This window comes from Suricata suricatta, chromosome 5, assembly GCF_006229205.1.
Source record: "Suricata suricatta isolate VVHF042 chromosome 5, meerkat_22Aug2017_6uvM2_HiC, whole genome shotgun sequence".
Lineage (NCBI taxonomy): Eukaryota > Metazoa > Chordata > Mammalia > Carnivora > Herpestidae > Suricata > Suricata suricatta.
This window is the reverse complement of record NC_043704.1, coordinates 153,888,230-153,914,398: the sequence shown is the minus strand read 5'-3', so window position 1 is coordinate 153,914,398 and position 26,169 is coordinate 153,888,230. Positions and strand designations below refer to the sequence as shown.

Below are 26,169 nucleotides of genomic sequence, written 5' to 3'. Positions count from 1 at the left end.
AGCTTTCTGGTGCTGGAAGAGGAGGATTTGGGGTTCGGCTCCTGTAAACGTACAAGAAGGCAGGAAGTCATGGCGACAGTGCACAGGGAATGATGGGCAGGAAGTCCAGGGAAAGTCTGGATCTTTCCAAGAACTCTAGAGACATTAGATAAATGCCATTCCGTTCTCTGTTCCAGAAAACCAAGGAAAAGGTTCACCCCTCTTGGCCAGCCCTGGCCTTGCTTTGGGACAGCAGTTCTAAAGAACTGACCTGATTTCCAGGAGGTGAAAGAATGTGTAAATAAGGGGTGATTTTCTGAGGATACACATCAATCACTTGGCCATAGGGCATCATTAGGATGCTGATATCAGTGTGATAGCAATACTATCCATTAGAATATTTCTTAGTAAATTATATCCCCCACCCTGCCACGTCCATACAGGCACACCAGACAGGGCTGCCGGAGATCTAGTTTCTGCCAAAATGAGCCCGATGATCTGGGAACTTCACCTGACTTGTGAGGAGTCTGTCTCCCTCTGAAGGAAAGACGCACCTGATATACCAGTGACCACCAGGAGCTTAAACTTGGAAATGGAGGACTGAGTTGCTTTCCCCTAGAATGATCCGGAGAGGCTTCTTAAAGAGAGAGGTGTTGGGACCATTAACTTGATCACATTTACTCAAAGACTAAAGAATGAAGAGCTTTCTCCTAAATAACTGAACAGAAAACATACCATTTACTGCTGTCCTGAGGCTCTCACGGTCTGTGTTTGTGTGCTGTCAAGTGTAGTCCGTCCAGCACCTCTGCGAGGCGGGGGGTCATTGTCCCCAGTAGAGGAAGCAAGTCTCAAAGACATGCCCAGCATCACATAGCTGGTCAGGAATAGAGACGGGTCTGCGCCAGGTCTGGCTGGCTCCAAAGCTCGTGTGTTTTCTACTATATTCTACTTCACACCCCTCCTCCGAGCACTGCCCGGTCACCAGAGGCAGACTCAATTAGAACAGACAGATGATGCGCAGACCACCAAGAAACGCTCACTAAATGAGGAGCATCAACCCCAGGACAGAGAGGCACCGACTGCTGTAAAAAAGAAAAACTCATATCAGACAGTAGAATAATGAACCAAACAGAAGACTTTAGAATGAGCACGGTTGACAACTGCAGAGACATGCAGAAAGGCAGGGTTTCCATGAAATAGAGAAGCTAGAGTTTTGTACATTTAAACTTCTGATCACTCAAGCTAAAACCTCAGTATATGAGTTGTGTGATGGACATTAAGAATAAAGCAGCGGGTTGGAAAATTGAGGGGTTTTCCAATTATAGAACACAAAGGACCCCAAAATGCCAGTTAAACCCATCATTCCATTATTTTATACCCGTGTGAAATGGAGATCCAAATGATCTCAAGATAAGAATTAGAAGGCAGGATAAATGGAAATGAAAGTAAGTCAAGATGCCTATCTCGTTTGGAGAAGTTTCTGTACCAATTAGCTCAAGACTTTGATAAAATAAAAAATGCAAATACGTGAAAATTTCAGTGACACCTTAAAAGAATAAAGCGAAGACATCCAAACCACTGGAGAAGCATTTTAAAAGAACGCATGGAGACGCCCGAGGGATCAGTCAGTTCAGCGTCTGACTCTCGGTTTGGGCTCAGGTCATGTCTCAGGGTTGGAGGATTGAGCCCTGGACCTGCCTCCGTGTTGAGTGTAGAACCTGCTTATGATTCTCTCCCTTGGACCCCGACCCCGCTTGTGCCCACTTTCTCTAAAAGCTAAAAGGTTTTAAATTTTTAAAAAATTTCATGAAGAAAAAAATACATACACACGTTTATATCTAACACAATGACAAGAAGAAATCCAAACATATCGATAATCAAAATAACTGTGAGTGAAATAAATGCCCTCGCCAATGACAGGGCTGTCAGGTTGGATTTTTTTTTTTTTAAATCCAAGCATAAGTTACTTATAAGAGAGACACTTTTAAAATGACCCATAGGCTGGGGTGCCTGGGTGGCTCAGTCGGTTAAGCTGTGCCAATAGCTCAGAGCATGGAGCCTGCTTTGGATTCTGTCTCCCTCTCTCTCTGCCTCTCCCCTGCTTATTGGCTCTCTCCCTCTCAAAATAATAAACACTAAAAAAATTCTAAAAAGAAATGAATCACCTTTGCTGTAAAGAAAGAAACAGAAGTGTCTCTATGACAATGTCACTAGCCCCCAGGAAATGTGGGGTAATCACTTAATTGAATCCGAAGCCTTGTGAGTGCAGAAAGGGAAGCTGGGGCCCGCTTAGAAACTGCCTGACCCTGTGTTCCCCAGACCACACCCCCGTCCACTGGCCAAGGGTGGACGCCTGCCTAGACCAAGGTGCTTATGTACAGCCTCTGGCCAGTCGTTGGCTGATCACTGGGCTATGCTGATCCAGCACAACCCCTAGGAAACCAGGCTTAAAAATAAGACAAGTGTAAAAAAGTACTGAGCAGAGACATCAGAGACTATACTTTGCAGGAGAAACAGATTCCACAGAATTAGATCCACCAAGGCACTAAATAAGCAACACAACAAAAGTAACAACTACCTTTTCCCAAAGAAAGGTAAGAACGCAGAGTTGCCACAGTATTTATCTAAAACTTTCAGTTTAGAAAAATACATACGTGAAGCACGTGAAGACACCGGAACAGGGTAAACGTGTGCAGGGGGAGGAAAGGAGTCCGCCGGAGCGCTCGTCGAGAAGCCCAGGTGGTGGACTTGGCAATCAAGGACTTCACAGCAGCCATTGTGACTATGTTTAGAGAACTAAAAGAAACCATGATTAAAGAATTAAAGGAAAGTATCATAACAATGACTCATCAGATAAAGAATATCAATAAAAGATGGAAATTATAAAAAGAGCCAAACAGAAATTCTGGAGTTGAAAGTAAAATACCTGAAATGAAAAATCCATTGGAGGGGCTCAGTAGCAAATTTGAGCTGGCAAGGAATCAGCAAACTTGAAGATGAGTAGAAATATCCCATCTGAAGAACAGAAAGGGAAAATTTTCAGAAAAAGGAGCAAAGCCTCCGAGACCTGTTAGACACCATAAAATATACACATAAAAATACACATAATTGGAGCTCCAGAAGGAGAGGACAGAGAGAAAGGGGCAGAAAAAATATCTGATAAAATTGTCCCAAACAGTACAGATGCATGGACTCCTTCACAATAGCAGATATGGAGACAATTGGCCGTTCATTTGGAAAGAAGTCGCAGAAAACCTCTACCTCCTTGGGGAAAAAATGGTGGGTTAGAAAGTTTTATGTAAAAAAGGAATGTTAGCAGAAAGTACTGACTATTTTCATAATCTTTGGATGGGAAAGCTTTTCTTCCTAATCACATCATAAAACCCAGAACCTTTAAAGAAAAAGATCGACAGATTTAAATCTATAAATGTGTTAAACTGGTGTGTGATTATAATACATCCCGAACAAACTAAAAGATATTTGGGAGAGTATATTTGCAACATAGTTGACAGACAAATATGTAAATGTCTTCTTCAGATCGGTAAGGAAAAGGCAATTCATAAAAGTTTTCATGGCAAATAAACAGAGAAAACAAATGCAGATAAATGACAAACATTAGCCTCACCAGTGATCAGAGCAATGTAAACTGAAAATAAGGTTCCTGCCCAATTAAACTGGAAAAAATCTGAAAGATTGTTAATATCCATTGTTGGATAAGATGAGGGAAAATGGGTACTCCGAAATACTGTTGGTATAAAAGGCAATCTGAGGGGCGCCTGGTGCTCAGTGGGTTGAGAATCCAACTCTTGGTTTCAGCTTGGGTCGTGGTCTCACTGTTCACGGGTTTGAGCCCTGCTCTAGGCTCTACACTGACACTGTGGAGCCTGCTTCGGATTCTCTCTCTCTGCCCGTGCCCCTATAATCAACTTTTAAAAATCAACTTGAATTTAACTATCGGATTATAAAATATGAATACCAGCAATTCCACTTTTAGGAACCCGTCTCAAAATTCTCACATAAATGTATCCAGCAGAAATCTCTGTTTGATAGTAGATACAGATGACATTGTTCTTGGCATAAATAGAAGCTTTTTCTATTTTGGTGAAGTAGAAACTAATAATCCACAAGGATTTTGAGAAGGAGCTGTGAGATTCAGGCTTGAGAAAAGTGGTAAAAGTAATAAATTTTTATGGAGAACTTGTTACAGATGAAGCAATGTACCAAGTACTCTCCTGGACCAGTGAATTTAATCTTCATTGGAATTTGCCAAGGAAGCAGGCACAGGGGAGGTGCCCCGGTCGCAGAGCTGTAAGCGGCTAAGTTAGTGTTTACTTTTTTTTTATGTTTGTTTTTGAGAGGGGCTGAGAGGCGCGAGGGGGACAGAGGGTCCGAGGCGGGCTCTGTGCTGACAGCAGTGAGCCCGACGCGGGGCTCGAATTCCCAGGCCCTGAGGTCATGACCTGAGCTGCAGGCGGATGCCCAGTCAGTGTTCACCCCTAACGGCTAGGCTGTACAGCCCCCCACAAGGCTCGTGACGTCTGTCTGGACGTGAGCCGGAACGGCATCAGATTACCTGGAAGTTAGAATTGGAGGAACGAGGAGCCTCAGGCTCCGTCCAGACCTGCTGACTCAGAATCTGCATTTTAACAAGATCGCCAGTGATTCACTTGCACGTTGATACTGGGAGGCTCTGGCCTAAAGCGTGTTACTTAAATCCTCCGAGCTTCCCCTTCCCCGTCTGTAAAATGGGGATGACCGCCCTTGCCATGCAGGCTGCGTGCGGCATCTTTTATCCACACATTCGTGCATTCGTTTATTCGGGAAATGCTTTGTCCCACCGTCTGCCAAGCACGGGATGCTGCAGGGAAATAAAAATAAAACAGACAAAAGATAATAATGTCTAGCCCTCACGTAGCTTACAGTCTGGTAGAGACCAGTAATAAATAAGAGCTAGTAATGTCTGACACGACGGTCAGCGGTGTGGAGAATCGAGAAGGACACGGGGCGGGGGATGAGCAGCGGGGACTCGTGCAGTGTGAGGAGCGGTCGGGGCAGGTCTGCGGACCCCAGGGCGGGGGACCCGAGCCCCTCCGGAGGTTGGGAAGCGATCTTTGCGTCTGAAGTTTTGGCCAATCTGTTTCCTGAGAACTCTCTCTCCTTGCTTTTCGCCCTCTTTGGTTTCCTCGGGGAAGCCCCAGCCCCGTGCAGATGGGACCCTGGGAGCCCTGCGTGCGCCCCTGGGCCTCCCCCGGGGAGCGGGAGAGCGGGTCCCTTCGCCCGCTGGCCGCAGCATCCCCAGTAAGGCTGCTTTCCGGAGCCGCCTGGGTGTCGAGGCACGTTTTCCGCAGGGGAGAAGGGCTGGGCTCCGCCACGCGGTTACATGCGGAAAATTGCAACAGGAAGTCCCCTGTGCCGCACGCTCCCCGGGGGCCACACGTGACGTGTGTGCAGCGAAGCCGGCACTGAGCAAGCCCGTGGTTTGCCCGGGGGTGCCGCTGCCCTCTGCAGCGAGCGCAGGCTGCTTTCCTCGCCCTCCTTCACTCCGCTGTTCTGCAGAAATGCAAGGGCTTGTCCCGCATCAGACCAGTGATCTCCTCCTAACGGGAATTCGAGGCCTAGAAACCCAGGACGCAGAGCCCGGGGGGATGGTCCTCCTTCTCCTTGAGGACCTGGTTTGCCATTTGAGGCCTTGCCTTCCACTTGTGTAACTCACCTCCTTAACTCTCAGGGACGCCCCGGGGTTCTCGGCAGAAAGTGTCACAAGGAGATCTTCATGGTCAAAACCATGTGGTCTGAAACCCAGCATGACCTCTCGCCCAGACCACATCCTCCAGTACCCTCCGCCCCTGACCTTGTCTTCCAGCCACACTGGGCCATGAAGACTGCTGACTCAGCCTCCCCGCGTGTCCCTGTCACCCTCACCACGCATCACTGTCACCCTCCCCACACGTCCCTGGGCCTCCAGCCCCGCTAACGGTTCTTTCCATCCCTCTGTTTATGGAACGTCCACTCTTTCCTCCAGACCTAATTCTCACACATCCTCTCCTCCATCGGGCCTTCTGGATTCCTTCCTGCGTAGTCCTGCCCAGGGCCTTTGCACCTGTCCCTGCAGTGAAAGACTCTTGCCCTGGATCCTTGTGTGGCCGGCTCCTTCTCATAGTGTGGGTCTGAGCCCGAAGCTCACCTTTTTTCCTGAGCTTGTCCCTGATCACCTAAGCTGGCATTGCAAATCTCCATCCACTTGATCCCGTCCCTCTGTGTTACTTTCTTCATCGTCCTTGTCACCACCTGAAATTACTATTTAACGATTGTCTTCTTCCACAAGACTGAAAACACTATGGTGAGAAAGTCACAGCTGCCTTGTTTCCAGCATCTGGTGCCCTGACTAGTATGCGCTCCGGTAAATGAAGGAATTGGCCACACCCACTCTTCAGGATCAACATTAAGTATTCCTTCCTGCCGAGGACAGGGTGTGTGTCCTTGGACACCCGCACACCCTTCGGCACAGCTGGTGAGCACCTGACTGTCCTGGGAACTCAGGAAGCTAGCGTTGAGTTGAAATCCCAAGCTTTGGCAACGTCCCTTGACTCACAGCAGAGGTTGCCTTAATTTTAAAGTGGGAACAAGGAAAAAGGTGAAACTTTGAACAAGGGGCCGAATCAGAGCAAACTTGAGCCCCACTTTCTCTGACGTCGTGAAAACGTGCTCCTTCTCTCTCTCTCTCTCTCTCTCTCTCACACACACACAGAGTCAAATCCCCTGACCTCAGCAATGGCCTCCAACCAGTTTTTCTTTTTTTTTTTTTTCTTGGTTCTGCATATATCTGAATGTGAGCTGAAGAGTCAAGTTCCTAAAATGAGTCAGGATTAGGGTGGCTTGATTTTTTTTCTTTCTCAACAGAAGCCAGACACTTAAGAGCGGGGAGGCGGCTGATGGAATCCTGGAAGGAGAGTTAGGTTCCTGGGCTCTTGGGTCGGCTTCAGTTTGGGCTGGAGGGAGAAGCGTGTGTTTTTTTGCGCAGCTTCCTTTCCGCCCGTAGCCTCTGGGAGGGGGCGCGCCCCGCAGCCAGCTGTCCGTGTGGTGGCCCCAGTGGCCCCGAGGCTGCGCTCTAACCACAGGGACAGGGCCAGTGAGTCAGGTCAGCAATGACGGTTCCCTGCTGGCCGTGGCACCGCTTATCAGGGAGCCCAGGGTCCCTGCTCCTGGCGCTGGGGCATCTGCGAGCGGCAGGCTCCGGCACCGGCGTGTGGGCCAGGGAACGCCCCTGCTTCGGGTCGGGGCTGTTCTGGTCCCTGTCACGGGTCGGCCTCAGAAGCGAGTGATCCTGCAGTTTACTTTCCTTCGTTTCTTAAAAGCGACATGACACGCAGCCCTGTCACTGCCAGGGGACGGCTTGTTACCAGAGCTGCAAGCAGGAAACCTCACTGGGGACACTGAGCCTGTGGGCCGTGGCCCGGGAACACATGGCCGTCCCAGACGCCGCCCAGGACGGACAGCGGTGCTCCTGAGCTCAGGGCAGGAAGGCCCTCGGACACACACCCCGAGTTCCTTCTGACCGAAGAAGTGTCTCAACAAGGCTGGACCTGGGAAATGGTTCTCTCCCCGCTGCCCTGGGGCACCTGCACTTGCTTCTCCTTCATGAGGACCAAGAGCACATCTTAGGCCACATGCGAGGTCTTGAAACTTCAGACTTCAGGATTCTCGTTTTACTGCTCTGAGTATATACTGTCACAAAGTTGTGCGGGAGGTCAGGTGGCTACACGTGAGACAGTCAGAAAACGGCCGTTTTCCGCTTGCTGGCGAAGGGATAATTATAAAGTGATGCATTTAGTCAGTGCAGAGAGAACTCCGGAATCAACAGGCCTGTCACGGTGTGCTTTCGTGGAGGATGGGCTGGGCTGTGTTCCTGACCCTCAGATGGGCCTAAGAGCTCGACCCAGGATCTGAACAAACAGACCCAAACCCTGTGAGCCACATCAACAGATCGTTCTGTTTCCAAAGGGTTTCATTATCTGTGGAGGGAGAACATTCTGGGCATATGCATGTCACGTGCTTAGATAACGTATCTGTGTCTCGCTTTTCGCTAAAGAGAATTTGACCGCATCTGGAAATTCTTCAGTGTCACTGCTCCTCGGGGACTCTCCCATCTGTGTCCCCTTACCTCCAGAAGGTCGTGACCCAGGCCTCATCGGGAGACCTGGCTTTCTCTGATTAAATGTGAACGGATTCTGTGTTACTGGGCCTGGCGGTGGCCCACATGGTGGACAAGCCAGCATGTTGGCCAGCTACGCCCAGAGGAAGAGGGTGGGGGGACTGGAGGGGACATGCCATTGTTGTCACCAAACCCTAGCTAGAGCTGGTGAGGGGGAAATCATTGGCTTTTATCATAAGATGTGAAATATTGGGTGAAACAATGGCAGACTCAGAGGTCAAATTGTACGCTAGATTACGCTCAAGGGGCTTTGCCCCTGTATTTTCTGTTTCAGCTTTGTTCTCTGTGACGCCCTGACCTTCACGGTGGTGGTGGCCTTGAGGGATGGGAGAGCAGAGCGGGCTGAAGGGGCAGTGGAAAGAAGAAAAAAATTTTTAATGTTTATTTATTTTTGAGAGAGAGAGAGAGAAAGCATGAGCAAGAGAGGGCAGAGAGAAAGAGGGAGACACAGAATGTGAAGCAGGCTCCAGGCTCTGAGCTGTCAGCATAGAGCCCAACTCGGGGTTTGAACTCAGAAACAGTGAGATCATGACCCAAGCTGAAGTCGGACGCTCAACCGACTGAGCCACCCAGGCACCCCAAGAAGAAAGCATTTTATTTAGAAGATAATTTTTAATTTGAAAGAGAAGACACATCTGGAGTGAAACTTATGATCTTTTCAGTCTTTTTGAAAGTAACTGTCTTTGCCTGTCTGGAAAACCAAACAACACCAGATCCTTCCGAACGCCCCATGCTTCCCGCTCCATCCCCAGCTCTGCCGGTTCAGAGGCGGCCGTTGCTCTGTGGGCGGCTTCTCTCAGTTCAGAAACGGAGGATGCTCTTCGTTTGGGGATGCCGGCTGGAGGGACTGGCCGAAGCCGGAGCCTCGAGCTGTCTTCCCTCCTGTTGTTGGGATCCGCGAAGTGCCCGTCCTTTCTGTGTGTCTGAACACGTTGGAGTCTCTAGCTACACGCAGGGGCAAATATCAGAAAACCGGAACTTACCAGACTGATCGACAAGGAGGCCCTCTTCACAAAGCAGAAGAATCAGCCCGTACCCGTGGAGGGTCTACCAAAGGACGCCTTTGAGAAGCCCTTCCTTTGCGTGGAAGGATGCATGCACACAAAACCTGTGCTTGCAACCCTTCGAGTCCATCAGTAACGTCAAGCTAGGCCCATCTCTCACGAGGAACTACCCAGGATGGTTAGCGGTTCCTCTGCTCTTATGGTAAACAGTGTCACTGCCGTCGAAAAAGCAGGGCAAATAAATGGAGACTGAGCAGCCTCTCTGCGTTATCCTGGGTCTGTATTCTCACAAACAGTTGCAATGACTGGTAATATGTGAAAATATTTGATTTAGGATTTATTAACAAATTATCCTCTTTTATTCTTTGGTTGAAACCAGGAAACAATAGCGAGTCGTAGCACCGTGATTTAACATAAGGCTTAACAAAGAGATCTAGCAGGAAGACGGTCTATCACAGTTTATATTCTGCTGAATTGGAAGGGTGTGGCTTTCATTGCTCTTTCTGTTAGTGAACATCTCAGGTCAGCTGAGCAGCCAGTTGGTGTCATTTCTCAAACATTTTCTGAGTACCGTTTTTATTTCAAATCTTGAAATTAAATAGCAAAGTCACTGTGGTAAAGGTCCAGCCTCCTGTGGCAGAAAGCGGCTTATTGTCTTCTGATACTTGGTTCCGAGATTAGGCAGCAGGTAATTGAATTAGCAAAGTAGCATTTGAAACATTCCCTGGGTTTTCAAACTCCAGGGGCGTATGAATCCAGAGGAGCAGGTGGTGAGCCGGGGGACGGGTCATGTTTGCTCAGTTGCCGTCAGCTGTGATTGGTGTAACACGATACAGAAAAGCGGCCCAAAGATGTAACAGAGAACGCAGGGTCAGTGACGAACAGATAAATGTGAGTTAATGTGAAACACATGTTATTCAGAAGTGAACCTGTGCCCTCTTTAATCCAAGTCAGTTCCGTAAACACAGTTCCCCAGTCCGACTTCATCTAAGACCCACGTTGGCGAAGACTCGAAGTGTCTTTCCCAGGGAGCGCTAACGCCATTGAGTGTGCTCCCTGCTAATCTGACCCCCGTTTTTCTTTAATCGGCCGTGTGCTGTTTTCAAGGCAGTCCACGTGTACATCCAGCCAGGGACAGTCGGCGAGCCCTCCCAGCCCTGGGCCCCTGCCAGCTGCAGGACGGTCACGGAACGGGGCTGATCCAGGTAGAAAGGGGCCATCTGTGCCTGAGCCTGAATCTCACATGCCCCAGGGGGAAAAGTGGCTCCTTCATTCTGAGACTTGTTCATGGTCTTCCAGATGACCCGCACCTGACCTCTGTCTGCAGGACCCTCCCCTGTGTCAAGGCCCACCTCTCCTGCCTCCCACTCCACCCCACGTTCACCCAGCGCTGGGGCCATGTTGAGCTCATAGGCGCTCTCTGGATCAAGTCTGCGGTTCGCCCCTCTGTGCCTCCGCACACGCTGCGCCTCCCGGCCTGGAACCGCCCTCCCCTCATCACCGTGCTCTCCGGAAGTTCTCCTTATCTTCCAAGATCCACGTGAAGCAGCCCCTCCTCCGCGTCACGAATGCAGATCATGACAGGCCAACTTCTGCGAGAGGGAGAAATTTCTGAGGGCTCGTGAGGGAGAGGACAGTGAGGTTAGGGCCCGGGTGGGGACGGAGGCCCTGCAGCCTGGGCCCAAGGAGGGAGGAGCAGGAAGGGGGCGTCCTGGGGAAAGCTTTGGAGATGGCGCCCCACCCACAGTCAGAGGAGCCAGCGACTTAACCTCTCTGGGTCTCAGTCTTCTCATCTGTGAAGTGGGGGTGAACTTTGAGGAGACCAGCCTCCCACTCCGCCTGGCACAGCCCTGACCCGTGTCTGTGTCTCGCAGACTCTCCCACTTCACTCACAAACACCCTGGTTTGGACAGTAAGTTATATGGTGGCCGCCTGGGAGCGGTGCCTCGGTGCGTGGGTCCTGTGAGGATGCGGTATGTGCCGTAGCTGGTGATGGGGGTTTTCTAAGTTTGTTTATTTTGAAAGGGAAAGCACGAGTGGGGGAGGGGCACAGAGAGGGACCGAGAGCATCCCAAGCAGGCTCCAGGCTCAGGGCAGAGCCCGGCTCGGGCGTGATCTCGTGAGTATGAGATCATGACTTGAGCCGGAATCAAGAGCTGGACGTTAACCAGCTGAGCCACCGCGGCGCCGCCACGGCTTTTAGAGCAGCGCCCGCACCAGCGGCCGTTACTCCTGTCTGCATCTGAACTCAGCCCCGGGACGGACCCTTGAGCAACAGGAATTGGTTTCGAGGGTGATACGCTTGGGGAATGAGACTCCGAAAACAGATCGGAGGCCTTCTCTGTCCCCCCCAGTCTTCAGGCCAAGGGACAAGGGCTGCATTAGGGCGGCTCTGTTCTGGGAGCCCGGGAGAGACCCGTGTCCCCTCTCTAACTCAGCAAACAACTCTGAGGTGCCCTGTGCAGACCTGTCTCCTGAGGCCACATGTGGAAATGCTTGTTTCCTCCAACCCCTTGATCAGACCGTCACAGCCTGGAGCGTCTTCAGTAAAAGCTCTAGACGTTCCTTCGAATGGTAACGTTCAGAACAAAAGACGGAGTCTCTTCTGCAGCATCGCGTGTGTGCAATCGCCCGATTCACACACTGAACCCGGTGTTTCATGAGGGGAGGTTCGCCAGGCCGTGCGGAGTGGACCAAGCACTTGGGCCTCAGACACGCCTGGGACTTGGAGGGTGTCGGCCACGAATCGGGACCGAGGCTGGCTTGGACTCTGCCATCAGGTGATGTGCGCAGTGGCCTTGGGCTCCTGACCGTTTCCCAGATCACCGCCGTCTCTCGGGTTTGACTCACACAGTGTTTTTTTCGGGGTCGGGACGAGGGGAGTAAAGGAGGCCAAATGCCAGCAGAAAACCCTTAGCCGCCTTGGCAGAACCCAGCCTTGACACGCGGCCCGCATCGCCTGTCCTGGTTGTGTGTGTTTGCTGAAGACCTATTATCCACATTCCGATAGACATGGGCTCTTCCAGCTCCCAAGGGCCCTGGGAGATAAGCAGCCGTGTCACGGGAAGCATTTAGACTCAGTCTGGAAAGTAGATGCGAACTGAGTGGGCAGGCATGAGCAGGGGGCAGCGGCCGCAGAGTCCCTGGCCGGCCACAGAAATTAGTCTGTTGGACATGAGCACTGTGGTGTTCGCATTGTCTGCAAAGCAAGAAGAAAACAGTATTTCCCTTTGATTTTAAGCAAAGGAGCGGCTCAGTCGGATGAGCGTCCGACTCTTGATCCCAGCTCAGGTCATGACCTCACAGTTCATGAGATCCAGCCCCTCGCCAGGCTCTGTGCGACAGTGCCGAGCCCGCTTGAGATTTTTCCCTCTCCCCGTCTCTCCCTGTCCCTCCCCCTACCTCCCAAAATAAATTTAAAGAATATGTATGCAAAGAATATGTATAACCAAGCCGGGGGTGGGGTGTCAGTGTTTGCTGAGATCAGGTGGCCCCTGTTCTTACGAAATGCGCAGTAGTCCTCAAAGTGTGGAAAAAGCAGGTGAAGACAGCCTTAGCAACCATTTAGGCCACCGCCCTATTTGCCACAAGGACGCTGAGACCCTGGAGACCCTAACTGGCAGCTCTTAGGAGGGACTGTCGAGGGCTCACCAAGGATTCCTTCCCGGTGCTTCTGGCCGCCAGCAGCCAGCCAGTCACATGACCTTGGACAGGTCCTGAAACTCCGGGCCGCTGGTTCCTTATCTGTCAGCTGAGGCCAAGGAGCTGTGCGATGGCCAAGTGCCTCCCGGAAACCACATTCCAGGAGGTTCTGTTCCCCCTCCAGGCCAAGACAGCCCGGAGAGCCTGCCCCCCAGCCAGCAAGCACTGTAACCGCCCTCACTCTGGCCAGGAGGCATTCTTTGGCCACAGTGGCCGAAATGGGCCTGGATGAAGGATTCTGGGCCTCCTAGACTTCAGGCTAGTGCTTTCTTCCTCTTGATCAAGGTAGGGACAGGAAGGTCTGCCCCCCACCTCCGCCCGGCCACCACTGCCCCCCTAGCCCAGCCGCCTCTGTGGCTGAGAGGCAGGAGACGGTTATGAGTTCCAGATTTGGAGCTGGCCGGCCAGCTGGCTGAGAGACCTCAGGCGGTCATCCATCCTCCTCTTGCCTCAAGTTTCTCCATCTGTAAAATGGATATGGTGATAAAAACTCACCTCGCAGGGTAAGGACCGCACGAGCGCACGTGTGCTGAGCACCCAGAGCCCGCACACAGCAAGGGCCGCACGAGTGTTCGCGTCACTGCGTCTGTTGTGCACAAACCTCCCCAACGTAGGACCCGGACAGGGAAGGGGCTGCTCAGTTCTAGCTGACGGAGCATCTGTGGCAGGAGCAGGCGACCAGACCCAGACCCATGCAGCACCAAGCAACCTTCAGTCTCCCTTTGAAAGAGGACCCCCCAGAACCTCCCAGAAAAATGTCGTTTTCCCTGATTGAAATGATCCCCGTGTTACCACAGTCGGGAGCACAAGTGGCTGAGATTTTCATTCACCGCAGACTCGGCCTCCACTTCCCTTCTCCGGACTCCGCGGGCAGATCAGATGTCACGTGGGATCACGTCACATCACCAGTGGCACCCTGTCTGCAGGCAGCCCAGGACCCCGGGAGGAAGAGGAGTGGGACACTCTGAGCCCCACCCCCCCAGGCCCACACTACGGCTCCGGCTGCTGCACCCCCCCCCCGCCCGGCTGTTCCCTGCTTCCTGCCCTGTGGGGGCTGTTCCTCACGTCCTCCCCAGCCTCGAGACCCGACGCACCAGTTCGCAGAGCCAGGAGGAACTCTGCCTCCATCCCTGATTTTGATTAGGGACAGATGCATCCCACAAGATTCAGGGATCCTGTTTCTCTAAACCCGGACCAATGTGTCGTGTCGTGGGGCCAGGTGGCATCCCCTCACAGAGCTGTGTGCCTCCCCAGGCCTGCAGAAGGACCGTTTCCCAGTGACCTTCCAGCGAAGGTCCCTCCAGAAGACAGGTTAAGTGGGGGATGCCTCAGAACGAGAAACGAGTGGAATTAAGAACACGAGCAGGTCCCAGACGCTCAGTGAACGAAACGTGTAATCCAGCCCCCCGCTTCCCCGGTGGGGTGCATCCAGCACTTCTTCGGGCCAACTTAACAGAAATCAGAATTGGGATTGCTTGGAGGGAGGGGATGGGACTGGACTGGAAAGAGGCCAGAGGGAACTTTCTGGAATGAGAGACAGATTGTACCTTCAGTGGGGTGGTGGTGATGTGGGTGATTTCATTTGTCAGACCCCATCACACTGCACCCGTGGGATCTGGGCATGTTAGTGAACATGAATTTTACCTTGACAAAAGAAGTTAGAAACGTGAATTAAATAATATCAACTTAGAATATTGACCCCCAACTATGCAGTTGCAGAGAGAGAGAGAGTGTGCGTGTGCTTGAGCACAGGGGAGGGGCAGAGAGAGGAAGAGAGGATTCCAGGCAGGCTGTGGGCCGTCTATACAGACCCCGATGTGGGGCTCAAATGCACGAACCACCAGATCATGACCTGAGCCCAAACCAAGAGTAAGCCACCCGGGCGTCCCTTAAAGACTATTTTTAACTTCTCTCTGCGCCCGACATGAGGCTCAAACTCAGGAGCCCCAGATCAAGAGTCGCATGTTCTACCCACTGAGCCAGCCAGGTGCGGCAGGAAATTCAGTTCCTTTTGAATCCAAGCTTCTTGTTGAAATTTTATTGCAAAAGGCAAATGCTCATTTGCATAACATTGCTGCACATTTTCCCATTTGTCTTGTGATCGTTTGTGATCCTCACTACATAAGCGGCCTGTGTTTTGCTTTCTAAAAGGGGTTTTAAGATAGTTACCACAGGGGTGCCTGGGTGGCTCAGTGGGTTAAGCACGTGGCTTCGGCTCAGGTCATGATCTCATGGTTTGTGAGTTCGAGCCCTGCATTGGAGTCTACTTCAGATTCTGTATCCCGCCCCCCCCCCTCTGACCCTCCCCTGCTCATGCTGTCTCTCTCTGTCTCTCAAAAATAATTTAAAAAAGCAATTTTTAAAATAGTTCTCACAGTTTGCTGTACTCACTCTAGGTACCTCTAAAAGCAGCCCAAAGCAGCTCTGATTGAGACTGATTTAGGCTGATGTATCTTCCCAGATTCTGTGGTTCAGACAGAGTGAGTGAGACAGTAGCAAATAATGACACATTCTTAAAGAGTAAATCCTAAACTCAGAGAAAGTTGTAAAGGCAGCACTGTTTTCTAATAATTAATTTGAGGAATAGGCCTTCGTCTTGTTTTCAGACATATATAGTAAATCCTGGCATATGAGTTTAGACCAAAGGTAAGATCGAGGTTAATGCAGCAAATTCGGGGGACTTATTTTATAGTTGGTTATTAAAAGATTATTAGCACTGTTGGCTTAAGATAGAAGTTTCTTTATGTAAAAATTTTGAGTTTTGCTCCCTACCTTGAATGGGAAGTTGAAACATTCTTTTTTCTTTGTTAATGTTTGAGTGGGGGAGGGGCAGAGCTAGAGCGGGAGAGGGAGAATCCCAAGCAGGCTCAGCACCGTCAGCACAGAGCACAATGTGGGGCTTAAACCCACGAACCATGAGAACATGACCTGAGCCAAAATCAAGAGTCGGATGCTCCAACTACTGAGCCTCGCAGGGGCCCCTGACACATTCTTGAATAAATTCAAACACACTATATTCTCAAGAGCATTCAAGATAAGAGGGTTTGATTTAAACAGACGATTCTGGTTGGGAAAGGGATTACACAGTCCTCACTAGTTACACATTTTCCAACTCGACCTTCAGTTATGTCCAGTCTTCAGCGACCCGCAGACTTATGTGATGACGATCACATGTCCTCAATTTCGACCTCAAAAATAAGTTGTTCCTAAAGAAACCACCGGGGAAGACTTGCACTGTTGTTGCGGTTTGTTGTTGTTAATGTTGCTCGGCAGAAGCGGAAGCAGGTGACGGGCCAGGAGCTCACGGCACGGACGGTCTCCTGCGGCTCCGCGTGGTGGCTGCCCAGCCTCTTTGGTTTTTTTCTTTTTTTTTTTTGGTAGCAGAACTCTGGTTTTAAAGGACATTATAGGTGGTTGACACCCTGGTTGGAGCAGAGTGGGGCCCACAGACGTCCTGCCGGATGCCTCTCTAGGGGATGACTCAGGGGGTTCCAGGGAACACGGTTTGAAAATCTCTGGCAGTGCACCATGCATGAAGGCTTGGTCTTGGAAGACCTGGGTTCGGACGTGGCTTCTAGACTCTGACTGTTGGCAAGGACATAACTGGAGCCCGGTCTCCTCCGTAGACACAGGGCACGAACCCTCGACTCCGAGACCAGCCGCCAGGACGTGGATACATGTGCTTCGGAGGCTGCGGAGTATAAGGTTCATCTTGCTCCTTACGTCTTGCCGTCTCCTAGCCCCATTTCATTTCCACGGTGCGAGCCAGCTCCTCTCCGGTATTTCAGGACCCTCTGGCCCGACTGGGGCCACTGCTCCTGCCCGTAGCTCTGCGGCGACCTTGTCCTCTAGAGAGCGGACAAGGGCAAAGCGCTGGCTTTGCAGAAAGGGATTCCGGCGCTTAATTCATTCTTGGGATGGACCCCCGTGACCAATTTCTTTTCACTTTCAGGTGGGCCAAGAGAAGGGAAACTGTTCTTTCCCAAAAAACCCAACGCCCTGCGTCATCCCTCAAGAGCAAGAAAATATCTTCCATACGATATTTGCCTTTTTCACGAAGTCTGGAAGAAAAGTCTTGGTAAGAACTTGCGTCCTGGCTGGGTTCATGTGGGTGGTCCTCACTAGGAAGGCAGGCGTGAGATAGAGGGGCTGGCTTTCTATTTGGCATTTCTGAGTTCCCAGATCTGGTTTTAATCCATTGACGTCTGAAGTCGCAAGGACTGTGGTCAATCCCGGCTTTTCAGCCTGAGGTTTCAATCAAAGTGTTAGATTTACATTCCAAATTCCATTGCCTGGCAAAGGGGAAATCTTTGCAACCCACCACGCACAGAGTGAAACGTTTCTCCAACTAGGATGAATCTAATCAACAGCCGTGGTTCTGTGACCGCTCGGGAAAACTCCCGGGCAGTCTCCCCCCAAACTAAACCCCTGTATCCTGCGGCCCGGCAGCTCCGCCCCCGGGCGTGCCCGCAAGAGACATGAGTGTTATGTCCCCTAAAAGATACAGTCAAGGTTTACAGCAGTCTTAGAACTAAAAGCTGGGGGCAGCCCAGACCCACATCGACAGGAGCCGCACACGCCGGAACCCTGCAGAGCCGTGAACACTACCCCACGCGGCGGCGTGGATGAACTTCACAGTCGTCAGAGTGCCTGACAGAAGCTGGGCCAGAGCACACAGGGTGGCACGGCACTTCCATGGAGTTCAGAAATAGCAAGACCAGCGATGTGATGGAGGTCAGGGTAGGGGCTGCGTTAGAAGGAACGTCCCCAGGAGAGGGCACAATTCTACACCTTGATCTCGGGATAAACGTGAAAAACGTATCATGATGGGCCCTAAGATTTATTCCATCTACTCTGTGTAAATCATACCTCCAGTTTTTTTAAGTGAAGGTATTGGAGGGGGAGTTGTGTGCTTTCCTAGAGCCTCACTCCCCATGTATTTGGTTGTATCTCTTTAGCTCCTTATTTCAGGATGGGTGCATCTCACTTTCCTTTTTCTCTTTTTTCCTAAAAAAAAAAAAAAAAAAAGGAGGGCTGTTTTCCACGTGGAGTGTGGGTTGTTTTATTTTGTTGTTGTTGTTTTGTTTTTAACTTACCTAGTGCTGATGATCCCACTATTTTTAAAAGCCCGTAGAGCTGTTAAGGACAGTGGTATCTGTAGGGTCACAGACACAGCTCTGACAGTCCTGCCCGCCCATGAAACCGCGTGCAGGCCCGTGTGCGCGTTTTGGATTTTACCGAACGAAACAGAAGCGTTCCTCTTTTGTAAGTTAAACTTGGAATTTAGGTTTCTGCCGGTGATTCACGTATTTCCTCGGCCAAACGGGCTTTTCTTTCCTCCCGGTTTCTTGAGTCACATGACCTCTTAGCCCTCTAATCTGCTCTACCTGGAAAAGGAGCAGGAAACCGTGTCTGCCGCTCCACAGGCAGAGAAGACAGAATGTAGGAAACGCATCCTGTGTTCAAAACTCCTAACAATGCTTTGGAATATGTAAATGTGCTTCTTTCTGAAAACAGGGATCTATCCTTGCGAAATCCACTGTTTTGGTAGCGCAGCGCAGTAGTGGGCGGGCTTTTTCCCACTGAAGTTTCCATTCCCTGGACTCGAAGGCCGACCAGTGCCTGCGGGGCAGGAAATCCCTCCATTGCCCTCTGGTGGCAGGAGGAAGGATTGCAGTCTTCCTTTGGAATTCTCTGCCGGGGATTGTTTCCCTCTCCAGTCTCCTCCATAAACTGCTGAGCGTTCGTCTTTGTTCTTCATCCCGTGTGAAGGTTCTCTGATTTTCCTTCTCAGGACTGTGAAAAGCCGGGAACTTCTTGCCTAACCATGCACTGTAACCTCAGCGCGCTTGCTAAAGAGGAAAGTCGTACTATAGACATCTACCTGCTGCTGAACACAGAAATACTGAAGAAGGTAATTAATACTCTGTGACATACGCGGCATGTCAGCTAACTCGGCAGTCCATTCTAGTTTAAAACCATAAAAGAAACCCGTGTTATCCAGCCATGAAAAAAAGAAACAGAAAAGCATGGGAGCAGGCTTTCTCATGAAACACTGCCTGCCCCTTTTAGAACTTTTCTGGCAAGCGCCGCTGGTAATTTGCGGCTGGACGGTGCTGGGGGCGCGGGGAAGCGGGGGGGACACGGACACTTGCTACTCCGAGTGCTGTCTGAGGACCAGCATGTCAGCAGCACTTGGGAGCGTGTTGGAAATGTGCAATCTAAAAAGAAAAGACCTGCAGAATTTGGGCTCCACCCGAGACTTCCCGAATCAGCGTTTCAGTTTAACAAGGTCCCCAGGTGTTTTGTTCACACATTTAAGTTTCTCCGACCTCAGCTTGCATCCCAGTGACCTGGAGACCTTGTTAAAATGCAGATTCCTGAGGGCCAAGTCTAGATTCCGTAGTTCTGACACGCTCCCGGTGAGGCCACCAGTCCTGCTCTGCGGACCTGGGCTCGATCGGGCTTGGCAGACCTTGTCTGGGAAGGGCTGGTAGTGAATATTTCTGGCTTTTCAGGCCATAGGGTCTTGTGTCACAGCTCAACTTGGCCCTTGTCTTGTGAAAGCAGCCATAGACAATACTCAAATCAGTGGGCGTGGCTGTGTTCCAATAAAACTTTATTTACAAAAACAGGCCGAGGGCCTGTTTGACCCATGGGTGGCAGTTTGCCGGTCCTTTGTTTAGAGGACAGTTTATTTCAGGAAGTCCAGCTTGTGATCTTCAGGTCCCTTCGCGTTTATGAGTTTATCAGAAGTGGTTCGTTTAAAAAGACCTCAGTCAGGGAATCATTGGTTCTTAAACTATGTCATTCAAATTCACTGTGATTTATTTTAGCGTAAGAGCTGCTGAGTTGGAAAGGCCACATCCAGCAAGCTGCTCTAGAAAGAATCCCCTGGGAAGATAAAATAAAATCCGCATGTTAGCCACAGAGATTCTATCATTTTCCTCTGGAAAAGCTGCGTGTGTTAGCATAAACCTGAACGAGTATCTTTAGAAAAGTCATTCCGATGCTAGTTTTAAATTAGGCATGGCGGTAGCAGGCGGCCTGAGAAGTCACAGGCACCAGGGAAACAAGACGTTTCGCCCACATTCCCGTGGGGGTCCACGCCCACCCCGGGAGAGCTGTGCACAATCTTCCTTTCCTCATTTCCTTGCAGTAGGCAAGCCAGTTTGGGGCCAGTTTGGGGCTCTCACAGCGGTATTTCCCTTTTGCACCTCTCCCTTTAAAAAAAAAAACGATGGTGTTGGGGGGAGGGGGAGGGGGAGGGTTCATCTCCTCGGTGGCTCAGTTGGTTAAGCCCGAGACTCTTGGTTTCAGCTCAGGTCATGATCTCAAGATTCATGAGTTCAAGCCCCAAATCGGGCTCTGTGCTGTCCACAAGGAGCGTGCTTGGGATTCTCTCTCACTCCCTCAATCTCTGCCCCTCCCCCACTCAGTCTCTCAAAATAAATAAATAAACCTTAAAAAAAAAAGATAGCACTGGGAGTGGACGAGGCACGAGCTAGAGTCCCAGTGGCCATCCTGTGGTTCCAGAAGGGAGTCTAGAAGCCCCGCATTGCAGGAAGTGCCTTGCCAACGTGGGTCCCCTGGGTCAGGCTGAAAGACCAGGATTCCATAGACTTACCTGCCCTGTTCATATTCTTGACAAGTTCATGCCCCAGGCCACGGTCAGTAAGGCCCGGACGGCGAGAGGGAAGCCATTCTGACTCCTCCTCACGCCCCGCACAGAGGGCGCTGCCTGCCCCTCGCTTCTGCCCTCCGTCCTCACAGCTCAGCGGCCGGGCCTCCTGCACGCGCTCCCTGGCAGTGGCCTGTGGGGGCACGTCCCCCTGACTGCTGTGCCCCAGGGCCGTCCAGTCCCGTCTGCGCCCCGAGACAGCTGTGGGGCGTCCTGTGTAGGTGTGGGAGGATCGCTGTCCCTGAACCTGCCCTTTCGGCAGAAACCAGAGATATCAGGTGCCGAGGAGAGCCTAGGGTGAGGCTGACCCGGCACCAGATGGGCCCCAGCGGCTCCCGGAGCTGGGAGCGCAGAGCGTCAGGCCCCTGAAGCCAAAGCCACCGCGGCCTCCCGCGGGGACTGAGCCCCCGCCTCCCTCAGGGATGGAGCCGCTCCAGCCCTGTGGTCTGTGGGGCCTCGGTGGTGTTTATTTTCCTTTGACCTCAAGGTCCAGCCCCAGACAAGGGAATTGGAGGTTTTATTGTTTGGATCTTCACAAGTTTTCCTTTGAGGAGCAGGGTCTGACTTTTTACATGATCAGAGGATTCAGATTTCTCTGAGAGAGCGCCTGTCTGACCACAGGGGCCTGTCCCGGCGGGCTCTCCTCTGCTGCGCCTTTAACCCTGACCGTCACCATCGTCGCTGTTACTCTCCTCGTGACTACGAGCATCCAGGTGCTGGAGACCCAAGACGGCGGACACAGTACATCCCGCCCCCAAAACCGCACATTTACAGACTCCGAAGTTAGTGAACGATGAGTTGCACACAGAGTCATGTACCGCCGGGTGCGAGCGCTCAGGGACGAGCTCCCCAGCGCGTTGAAAATCGGGTCATTGCTGTTTGACAGCGGAGCAGTCAGACGGAGTGCCTGGCTCCCAGGTGGAGCACGCAAAGTGGCATCCCCGTGCGCCCCCCAGGGGGGTCCCTGGCTTCTTTGGCAGAGACGAGGGGGCACTGTTTTCTGTGCGGGCGTCCTCCTCTTTCACCCGGGGGGTCGTATCGGACGTGGGTCAGAGCTGGCGTCCGATGTGTAGCTCCTGCTGTGGCAGGCCGACGGGGGGGGGGGGGGGGGGGGGGCCGTGCTGCGAGGCCCCTGGCAGCAGGGCCCAGCCACCCCACGGATGCCCGCCTGTCCCCTTTCCCCACCGGAAGCCGAGCTACCCCTCTGCCCACGGTCACGGCAGCACCGTCTGTACCACTGGCTTGAGGTTCTGACCCTTCCCTGAGCCGTACTTTTGCCCCGTCTTCTTCCGGATCCCTCCTCCATCCCTGCCTGGAGGCCATTTTCCCATTATCGGGATCTGAGCCCACACAGAGGCCTCTGACCGCATCTGGCTGGTGGGCTCCTCCCGAGTCACAGATGTGCCCACGCCCACCCCAGTCTCCTGGCTCTTCGAGCCACAGCCTGATTTATAAGCCAGATGCTTCCCTTCCCCGTCCCTCCATCCAGTACCCTCCCTCCGTGATAAATGGTTGGTCAAGACCAGACAGCCTCATTTAAGGGTAAAGAAAGAGTTAAACGTAACTCATGTGAGGGGTTTGAGGGTTGTGGTCAGAGCAGGAAGATGCTTGAGAAATAGAAATCAGACGCCTTCCATGGAATGCCCAGCCTGGATTTGTGGTGCACAGTTAAACAGCTTTATTTATTTTCTACTCTTTGTGAATATGTCAATATCCATATCCAAATATCTGGCTCTTCCACTTGGAAACCACAGCACACAGGCTCGCCTGTATTGACGACAGGCAAAACCTCAGCTTTTCAGCATCCCCCAGAGTATGAAGGAATTCTCAGGAGACAGCCTGGAAACCTCTGTTTATGTGGATGCCTGAAATGGGGGTGGGGGGAGGCTAGTTCAGGGATAAAATTTTTGTCTGGCCCACGTGGATGGAATCTTGAAATTCAGTTCTGCCTGCCACTTTGAGGCCCAGCCGTTGTCACTGAAAAACTCTGTCACTGAGTTGTGTTTTTCCTCCCCAGGACAGTTCGTCTGTCATCCAGTTCATGACCCGTGCCAAGGTCAAGGTGGACGCCGCCCTGAGGGTGGTGGAGATAGCCAGCGGGAACCCGGAAGAGATGATGGTGAGTCAGCCAGCCCGAGGGCAGCCCTCTTGGGAGGTGAGGGAATCTGGGTGGCTTGGTACTCGAATTTGAGGGTAAAGTGGCCTCCAAGCCAAGATGGTGGCTTTGCGGTGGGCCCACGACCACGGACGGCTTCTGAGTCTGCTCTTGCGCTGGCATTGCCCTCCACTGTGCCGTCCCTATGGGAAGGCGCCCTGCTAAGACCGGCCACAGAAAAATAGTCTGGAAGTACCCTTGACAGGGCTTGGATTTCCACTCTGAAAGCCAAGATTATTTTTATCTTTCTCAGACCTTTCCCTGAAACCTCATCTGCCTCCCCAATCATGTTGCTCCATGGATAAACACTAGGCATCTTACAAACAAGCGCTTTGAATAACTTTCAGGCAGTCACATCCAAATCTCCAAGCCCTACAACCTTCTTTCCCTCTCTGCCCCCTTGCCCTGCACCACGGCCAGCGGGTGCGTGGCTGCCAGGAGGCGTGGGGGGGGGGGTGCGGGCGAGGCTGGAGGGGAGGCGTGGCCTTGGGATGGCGCTGTCTTTTCCTGGTTTTCAAAGGTTGGGAGGGGAGGCGCATTCTGGACCCCCACACTTGGATCCTAGGCCGATAGAAAGGGTCAAGGCAGCAGCCCGTGAATGCGTTTTGCCATGGAGGTGGGCAGCGACACTACATTTTTGATCTCCTTCCCTGGAATTCACCTCCTCCCAAGGGACTCTTGGAAGAGTCAGTGTTGCCGTGACAGATTTACAGATATGATAAGGTCTTAGAAATGACGTCCCTACAAAGAGAGGGCTGGCAACTTACTTTCCCCCAACAACGGAAGCACCACGTGTCCAAATGTTAGATGTGGATCGGACCAAAGCCCACTCTTATAAGACCCTTAAAAAATAAGTTTCTCTGTCCTGCTCCCGTGTGGGGTGAGCCAGAGCCAGGGCATCAGCCAGTGCCGACCGCAGGTGGCCCTGGGGACGGGGGAGGGTGTGACAGGGCTTGGGCTTTCCGTGCTCTGGGCGGGGGAAGGGCCGCCAGGTGCAGAGCTGACTCCGCTGTCCACTCTGAGAAACTGTCCACACTAGTTTTCAGAATGGAAGCCAAAAAGGATGGCTTGGAATAGCTCCGGCGTCCCCCCCTCCAGGGGGAGCGCGGCCGGGTGCTGGGAGCTGCTTTTCGCCTTCTCCTCGCTGCCTTTAGGCCGCGTCACTGCTCATTCAGACCTTCACCTGAGACGTGAAGGGGACCGTAATGCGTCGCTCATTGTCATAGGTCTGAAGTTTTACAACGTGAAAGACATACACGAGGTGAGGAGTGTTTGGGGAGGCCACAGTGTCCCCAGTGAGGAGCGAAGGGATGTAACTTAGCGAGTGGAATCCCTTGTGTAGACGAAAAACGAATCAACCTGCGCTTGGCCCGCGCTGAGAGCACTGAGCTGTGGGATCCGGGGAGACACTGCTTAACCCCCATTGTTGGCTCTGAGTCAGCGACGCCCCCGGAACGCCACTGCCATTCATTACTGTTCCATTCTGAGCACTGTGCTGATATTTTCTTTATCAAGAGCTCTTCGGAAGACGCTCTCATTTCCCCTCGTTTTTCTTTAGCCCTCACCCGTCAGAACCTACAAGGTCCCCTCCTCTCCTTTCCAGAACTTCGCCTTTTCAGCCCATGAGCTAAGATGAAGTCCTACAGCCTGTTCTCAACTTTCCTGGCAGGAAAAAAAATCTTTCCTGAGTAGGAAGGTTCACTTTTTGAGAACAAACGTGTTCTTCCCTGCGTGACTCTTCTGAATGCCTGGCTCTCTGGCAGCCATCTATTTGAGGGGAAATTTCCATGGAGGCGAGCCACCGAATTTAAACTGGGCAGAGCTTCCCAAGATTTTAGATTAGGTACCAGATTCTGATGGCTTTGGAAGGAACCGGAAGTGCCCTTGCAGCGGTAAGGAGCAGGGCGTGGGTGAGAGGAGGAAACGGTCCGATCTGTAACCACGGAATGTGGTGGTGCATTCCACCCATAGGGAAATCTAGTGATTATCCTGGGACTTGTTGGGGGTTTTTTTAATGCTATGGTCTGGGTGCTTTATGAAGTATTTGAGTAAATACCTAGAAGTATGGACAGATTTTTGAAGGATTATTAATAAACAGAGCTGGGGGCGCCTGGGTGGCTCAGTCAGTTAAGCGTCCGGCTTCGGCTCAGGTCATAATCTCGCGGTTGGTGGGTTTGAGCCCCGCGTCGGGCTCTGTGCTCACAGCTCAGACCTGGAGCCTGCTTCGGATTCTGTGTCTCCCTCTCTCTCTGCCCCTCCCCTGCTCGCACTGTCTCTCTCTGTGTCTCAAAAATAAATAAGAGACATTAAAAAAACATTAAAAAAAATAAACAGAGTTGGAGGGAACTTTCTAGACCAGCCCCACCAGGCTTACCTGCACAGATCCAAACCCGGGAGCTCCGGGAGAGACTGGCCGCTTTAGAGTCCATACTGGTTTCCAGGTGCAAATAGTATTCGGAGTTTCCTATTCTGCTTTGAAGTTAATGGTTATTTATTTTTGAGAGAGAGTGCATGCATGCGAGTGAACCAGCACAAGCGGGGGAGGGGCACAGAGAGAGGGAGACAGGACCCCAAGCAGGTTCCACCCCGTCAGCACAGAGCCAATGCGGGGTTCAAACTCACAGATCGTGAGATTATGACCTGAGCCGAAATCAAGAGTCAGATTAACCGACTGAGCCCCCCGGGCGCCCCAACCCGGCCCTTCTTTTCGGGGAGATTTGCCAACAACGAAGGCCAGGAACTCCCCCAAGGCAAGCCAAGAATCTGCAGAATTGGCTCTGCTCCTGCTCGCCACCCCCCAGCCCCTTTCCCGGGCGGGATGAGAAGCCGGTGGGAATGACAGAGCAAACCTGCGTTCTTGATATTTTCCAGTTGCAGAAAATAGGATCCACACACAAGTCCATAGATGAGTGAGTCATTGCCGTGGGGAGAGTGAGCAGGGCTGAGATCAAGGCGGAAGGACGGATTCTCTGTCTGGCGGAGTCTGGATGGGTCCGAAGGGTATCTGGTAGTTCTCTGCAGGGGCCGGAAGCCTGCAGAGCCAGGCCGCAGGGGAGGGGGGTCCGGCTAAGGCGCAGGCTCAGTCAGGCCTGGGATGCGGATGCGGCTTCTCTCAGCCTCGGGCTCTGAAGTCAGCGGGCTGCCTCCTACTGGCTGAGGTCACCAGGTCACGTCCCTGTCACCAGGAGGCCACACCCCAGGGAAGGCAGACCACAGAGAGTCACACACAGGCTGGTCCCCCAGCACTGGAAGGGGTGGTCAACACCGGCCACTAAATAGTGACACATGTCCCCTCCCACTGCAGCCTTCATGAGACAGTGTGAACATCTCTGTCCAAAGACGGAGGAGCATTTGCATTTTTTTGCGACATAGCATGCTTGAGTGATTCTTCCTGGTGCATCTGACAGGCGGTGCGTGGGAACCATGTGGCCGCGCT

General features: G+C 52.0%; 1 protein-coding gene across 1 annotated transcript in view; it reads left to right on the top strand.

Moving 5' to 3' along the window:
• ITGA9 (integrin subunit alpha 9) overlaps positions 1-26,169 on the top strand; it is a gene marked incomplete at its 5' end in the record, with an annotated part of 310,114 nt that overhangs the window by 259,256 nt on the left and 24,689 nt on the right. The window contains 3 exons of the mRNA XM_029938793.1: positions 16,850-16,975; positions 18,692-18,811; positions 22,596-22,697. Of these exons, the coding sequence (XP_029794653.1) occupies positions 16,850-16,975; positions 18,692-18,811; positions 22,596-22,697 (348 nt within the window). The remainder of the gene's footprint in view (positions 1-16,849; positions 16,976-18,691; positions 18,812-22,595; positions 22,698-26,169) is intronic.